Source organism: Ursus maritimus, unplaced genomic scaffold (assembly GCF_017311325.1).
Source record: "Ursus maritimus isolate PB19 unplaced genomic scaffold, ASM1731132v1 scaffold_9, whole genome shotgun sequence".
Classification (NCBI taxonomy): Eukaryota; Metazoa; Chordata; class Mammalia; order Carnivora; family Ursidae; genus Ursus; species Ursus maritimus.
Genome location: NW_024427107.1, coordinates 29713656 through 29720305, shown reverse-complemented (window position 1 = coordinate 29720305; position 6650 = coordinate 29713656). Strand labels below are relative to the sequence as shown.

At 36.6% G+C, this 6650-nt stretch overlaps 1 protein-coding gene across 1 annotated transcript; it reads left to right on the top strand.

Annotated features, from left to right (window-relative positions):
- Positions 1-1357: 1357 nt before the first annotated feature.
- LOC103661376 (fatty acid-binding protein, adipocyte) lies at positions 1358-5470 on the top strand. Its single transcript, XM_008689088.2, has 4 exons — positions 1358-1508; positions 3927-4099; positions 4685-4786; positions 5256-5470. The coding sequence occupies exons 1-4, from the start codon at positions 1436-1438 to the stop codon at positions 5304-5306; spliced, it is 399 nt and encodes a 132-aa protein (XP_008687310.1). The 5' UTR covers positions 1358-1435; the 3' UTR covers positions 5307-5470.
- The last annotated feature ends 1180 nt before the right edge of the window (positions 5471-6650 follow it).

Sequence of the window (6650 nt, the reverse complement as noted above, 5' to 3'; positions counted from 1 at the left end):
GATCACAGGGAGGGCTGTGAATGTGCTGGGGCAGGAGGCACCTGAGCAATCTCTGTCCCTTCCTCTCAAGTTTGTCCTAAACCTAAAGCTTCTCTTAAGAAAATCTTAAAAAAGATAAAACAAAACCAAACCAGAACAAAAAAGCAAACTATTATTAACTGAGAACATCGTCAAGTTATCACTGTATTAAGATTGATCATTTTTATTTACTTGCTCATAGGAAACAGATGAAATTTAATAGGAAGTCTAGCCGGAACAGTACAACGCCCATAGTCCGTGGATCTACGCAGCAGTCCAGAGCGCATGAACATTATTACCGCGCCATAAACAGTGCAGCAGTTCAAACTTGCTATTGTAACACGACTTTATCAGGCCTTGCTAGCAACTTGTTTGCCCAACGAAAAACCTGTCCTTTATAGAATTCTCTTCCTCAAACGTTTCTGGGAAGCCGTCAGGATACGTACACGGGTCTGTGAATCAGTCGCGTGTGCGGCAGATACTACTCAGCGGGGTACACAGTGTAGTCATTCATCACGATGCCATGTTTTTATTGCTTTGCTCTTTTCTAAAATCTCGGTATGTTCATGGCAGTTTGATGCACATATGAACATCTTCCATCATTCTGGTATGCGGTAGAAGGAGGTCGAAAGACAGGAATACTTTAGAAAAGTAATCTCATGAATTATTCACTACGTAAAAGAAGGAAATTAAATTTTGATGGTGTGTGGCCACCACCGCTTCTGATCATTTTCAAGTAAAGCGACACCATTTAGGTCTGGATAAATTCTGAGCTCATAATAACACAGTTCAGGAACTGGAGGAATTCTCTCAGTATGAGGAACATATTTTGGAAGGGGGCCTATTTTTTTAAGGCCCCAATTCTATGGAAATAAATTCAATGCTCTCATTTAGGGGATGGAAAGAGTGAGATGAAATCATTATTAATTTTATTGAAGAATCTGTAAGGTAATTCTTATGTTCCTCAATTCAAAAGAACCACGTAACTGTAATTTTAATAGAAACTCCAGAAAAGGGGGTCAAAGTTCATCCCAAGATAATTAACCTATTCTACACTGAGATAAATATGTATGGAAATAATAGGTACAAATTCAATGCCCTGAGCATTAAACTCAAAATAGGAATGCTGAAAATATTTTGTGAATGCTTAAAAATAATTTGTACTCTAAGTCAAATGACCATTTGCCAGGGAGAACCAAAGTTGAGAAATTTCTATTAAAAACATGACTCAGAGGAAAAATTGCAGAGGCTGGTAATGAAGGAAATGATCTGATATCATCCCCAATTGGTTATTCCAAAGATCACATGATCTGGGCATCTTTAAAAGGAAGTTATCTGGACTCTAGAAGGTCATAACACCTTCCTGACAGCTACAGCTTTTTTCTCATCTTGAAGATAATCCTAGAAAGCTCATAAAATGTGTGATGCCTTTGTGGGTACCTGGAAACTTAGCTCCAGTGAAAACTTTGATGATTACATGAAAGAAGTGGGTAAGAAAATCCATTGTGGGGTGACTGGATTTATAATTTTTCTCTGGGGGAAGAGGGGTTTATGACTGCTTTTCATTCTGGAAGCATTCACCAGATAGGAAATGCTGCTTTCTCTACAGAGGCTATAAAAGTAGCAAGTGAGAATCATTTGTTTGTAGAACATTCTAGACCAAAGTCACAACTAATGCTTCCTACAGGTGCGCCAATATGAAAAGGGTCTAACTGGAATTTTTATGGTCCACAGAAATGACAAGATTTTATTTCACTGCTGAACTGGGGTAGCTTTGTTTTACTTGGCTCTTTGCCTGTTTCTCTATCATTCTCTTTTGCATACAAAATAAATAAGACTATATTTATTTCCTAGTATTGAATAATTCCTATTTGAAGTGGAAAGCACTAGAGTTCTCTTTTTTAATGTAATTTTTAAAGTAAACCTATATTAATTAATTATTTTATGTTCTCACTGCCAATCTGTTAAAATGTGTGGTTGTTTTATGGGAGCCAAAATCTTAATTTCAGAGAATATGTTGCTTTAAGGGGTTAAATATTTTTTTGACTAGGAATTACATGGGATGCCGTAGGATTATCAAGTAAGTCAAAAGGAATATGTTCTATCCATAACATACCTCCTCCTTGATAATGGAAGCTTTCAGGCTTTTAGATTCTGCTAATATTGCCAGTGTGTTGTGTGAATGTTCCCTGGATAATTACTGTGATGAAACAAGGGGGTGCGGAGGCTGGTTCTCACTCAGACAGCTTCTACCTTGAAAGCCCCTCTCCTCACACCCCTATGTATGATAAGGTTGTATTCAGGGGTAGCAATTTGAGGGGGGAGAGTTTATAGGGGTTAGGATTTAATCTCTCTGTCTCAAGACTTTATCTTTCCCTAAATTCTATAGTATTTATATTTTTTCCTTTCCTGTAAGTACAACTGTTTTCTTTGTTTATAGACAGGAGGGAATTTAGGGACTTCAGCATAAGTGAGACCTAACTTTCTAGAATATCAACTAGTGGTGATTCAGTAAACTAATTAGTATGTGCTCATACAGAAATGTCAGGATTTGAGGTTATTCTGCTACTGCTTTTAAGGAACATTTTACACTTTTAACATTTATATTTAAATTCTTATGCCACAGTGTTATAAAATTATAAAGTACTGGTGATAATGAAAGACAATAAGCTAGCTCCTGTAATTAGTTGCTGTAACTGATGATCATACTTTCATCAGTCAAAGAGGGACCCTGGAGAATGTGATTTTTCCCAAGGTCAGCCATTCTGGAGTTATACCTGATGTTGCATCCATTCATTATACTGACTCACTCTATGTATGTGAAGTTATATTTTGTACCAGAGCCAGGACTTGATGAAGCAATGTATCTTTCCAGCTGCAGACATTCTCCAGACAGGGAGCTAAATAAGAGCCTCATCATCACTGGTTTTGTACAGTATTTCTCTCCCTCTTACGCTTATATCTAACCTTTGGCATAAAGAAGTCGCCCTTAGTAAAAGAAGTAGCTTAGGTTTATGTACCTGTGTTAAGAAATTGAACATACCTACGACGGTCATAAATTCTGTACAACATATGCAGTGGCAGCAAGTTCCCACTGTCCACCTTAAGTTATAAGCTGTTCATCCCTAACCTTACTTACGTAAGAAAAAAGTCCCTTTTTTAAAAGAGGGGTTTGCAGCTCATGTGATTAAGAATCAAAGTATTGATTTCTAAACTTACTAAAATAGTGATTCTTTTAAATTTTGCCTTTTGGAGGAATTAATCAAAATCTTCATTTCATAGTAATTTGGAAAAGCCAAGAAAATAGGACTTGGCAGCAAATGCCATGAAATGCGACTTTTGTACACCCAAACAGATTATTTTGAAATGGAGTAACTCTATTGGTTTTAAAAATCCTATTGAGAATTCTTTGACTATGGATTTTTGTTTTCTAAAAAGGAAAGGTCGAGGTGACCCAAGTGTTTCATGAGTTGAGTAAAATGATATTTGCTGCCCTAACGGTTGAGATGGCCAGTTAATTTGAGAGTACAGTGACTTTATACATACATATATATGTGTGTGTGTATATATATATATTCCAGAAGACTTAATCTTTTTCAAAATTAACAATGTGTCTCCCATGGAGTTGTATGTGAAACCCAGAAGAAGAAATTTAGATAGACTTACACTTAAGCGTGCCATGGGTTTTTTTGAATATTCGCCTGCTTTACTTACTTGCAGCAGCTGTTTTATGAGGCTTTTAAGAAACTCACTGGTGTCTTTTTCCTCTTACGCACACACACCCACCTATACACACTAACCTAGCTGTACACATACAAACACACACACACATGCACTGCAGCTCTGACTTCATTAAAGATGTGAAGGAAAATTGTGAACTTGCCGTTTTTTCCTTTCCACAACTGCAGGCGTGGGCTTTGCCACCAGGAAGGTGGCTGGCATGGCCAAACCCACCATGATCATCAGTGTGAATGGGGATGTGATCACCATCAAATCAGAAAGCACCTTTAAAAATACTGAGATTTCCTTCAAACTGGGCCAGGAATTTGATGAAGTTACTGCAGATGACAGAAAAGTCAAGGTGAGGACGAAGGCGTTGGGGCAGAAGAAAAGCATGGTTTCTAAGACTGCTGCCTGTAAGAAGCCATTTTGTATAAAAGCAGGGAAACTGTTCTATCACAGATCAAAGACCCCTGACTTCCTAGAGTTAAACCCTATTGCCTTTGATATTTAGTTGGTGAATCCTCTCCTTTCTATAAAGTTGTCTTTATTTTTTTTTTTAAAGTGATTAACACAATTTATTTGTCGTACAATACATAGATTATTTGAAGTGGACTAAAATAACATAACAATGTTAGAGGATGTTTATGAAAGAGTGGAAGCAAAAAAGGAGAAAAATTACCTCTAAGACTATCACCTCAACATAAATTCATTATCTCTGTTTTTTAGAGTATTATTTCAAGTTTGTGTTTTTGTATAATATTCTGATCATAAAGCATTATTTGTATGCTATTGTTTTTGACACTCATTTTTTTTGTTTTAATATATCCTTACAATTTAGAATGACTAATGACCTCAAAATATTCCTTTATTCAAAGGTGATGTATTTTTTATTTTATTTTCCTCTACCATATACCAATGTAATCATTTTTTATTATGCTCACAGAGCATCATAACCTTAGATGGAGGTGTCCTGGTACAGGTGCAGAAGTGGGACGGGAAATCAACCACCATAAAGAGAAAACGAGTGGATGATAAACTGGTGCTGGTGAGTCTCTTCTCGTTGCTTAATTCTAGACTCTACTGCTAGGTCATCTTATAATCACTCTTCTACCAAACGAAACAGTCATGCTTGCTCACATAGAACAAAAAAGGTGACTCCATTGGGATCATGGTTTCGCTCTGGCAATTGCCCCTTATGCTTTTAAGTTCAGTTCAGTCAAGGTGTGCTGTCCCCCAGAAAGCATTCTGTGCCTGCTCTCAGCATACACCATTTGGTATGATGCACTTCCGGTTATATTTCTCACTCACCTTATACGTCATAAAGTTCCTTGAGGGGAAGACTTATGTTTTATCGGTTTTTATATCTCCCTAACTTATTACAATATCAGGTATATATAGGATCCCAGAACGAATATTTTCAAATAAATACTGTTTCCTTCCCAACATTAAAGGAGACAAAAAATAACCCATGATGTGGTCCTGTAATTGACCAAGAATTTTTTGTGTGTGTCTAGGAATGTGTCATGAAAGGCGTCACTTCTACCAGAATTTATGAGAGAGCATAAGTCAAGAGACATCGAGCTGAAATTTTCATCGAACTTCTGTTGGATATATTGCCCAAATGTGTATTGTTATTTTCTACTAATTAGCAAGCAACTAATCTCCCTCAAACTGATTTTATTCAATGTGATGTGTTTGTTCAATAAAACTTTTTAGATTTAGAAGGTGATGTGCTGATTTATTGTATCGGATCCTTTCTTACTCATAATCCAATGAAGGATATAGAAAATTGTGTTTTGCTTTGTTTCTCATGTAAGTAATATGATTTTTCATGGTAATCCAAGGTAAAAAATAAATACTCATGCATTTTCCGTTGTCTTAGGAGATGATAAATTTGCTATTACTGAATATGCAGTCCTTCTGTAGCGTGTTTACAGTCAAGTAACTCTCGCTCAAAGACCTATGGTAGTTTAAAGTGTAGTGAAGTGCCCACGCCAGCTGGGCCAAATCCTGCCATTTCACACCTACCTGTCTTGGAGCACGGAGAGAAAGAGCAGCAACACAGGTTGCAGAACTATATTTCTAGAGCATAAATTTTAGTCTGAAAAATTATTGGTAGACCAAGCTATCTCTGGACTCTCTCAAAAATTAAGTGAAAATAATCCCATAATATTCATTCATGAAAAGAGATGACAGGTGGTGATGAGTAATGATACAAGTGTTCTTATAGTGGTTTCCAAATTTTTCTTTTTTCTACTAGTGGAACTTTTTTATTAAATAAAATATTGACTATGTTCTGGAACTTTTTATTCAAATAAAATCTCAATGGAATCCCAAATTAAAAAAAAAAAGACTAAAATGATAATAAGTCTTCCCCGACAGAAGCGCGTGCACGTGTGTGGGTGTGTGTTAGAGAGAGAGAGAGGTTTCTTCTGCCTTTTGTGGAAACTTTGAAGCTACTCTAGAAGTTATTGGAGTTCCACACACATAGATTACAATTTCCAAACTGCATACTTATATTTTATAGTCAGCCAAAGTCTGTTAGTGTGTTGCAGTTGCTGTAATTCTGTTTGTGATGCTTGCTTTAAGAGAATTTTGTACTTTTGTTGATTGCCAGTGTCCTCCACCAAGCTCTTTGAGGGCTGTGATTTTATCTTATTTACAATATCCCTAATGACTAGAAAATATGTCTTGTTTATAGTAGGTGCTGGATAAATATTTATTCATGAAAAATAATTCTTCCTGTTGCACAGGCCTGAAAATGAGGTGACATCTAAATACTGAATGTCATGGTCTTCCCTTGACCCTGGTTCCTGATGACCTGGGACCTGAAATTAACCAGAATTGAAGATTTATTGAAAAAAGACCTAGACAAAGAGTGTCAGGAGACCTGAGTTTCAGGCCCAGCT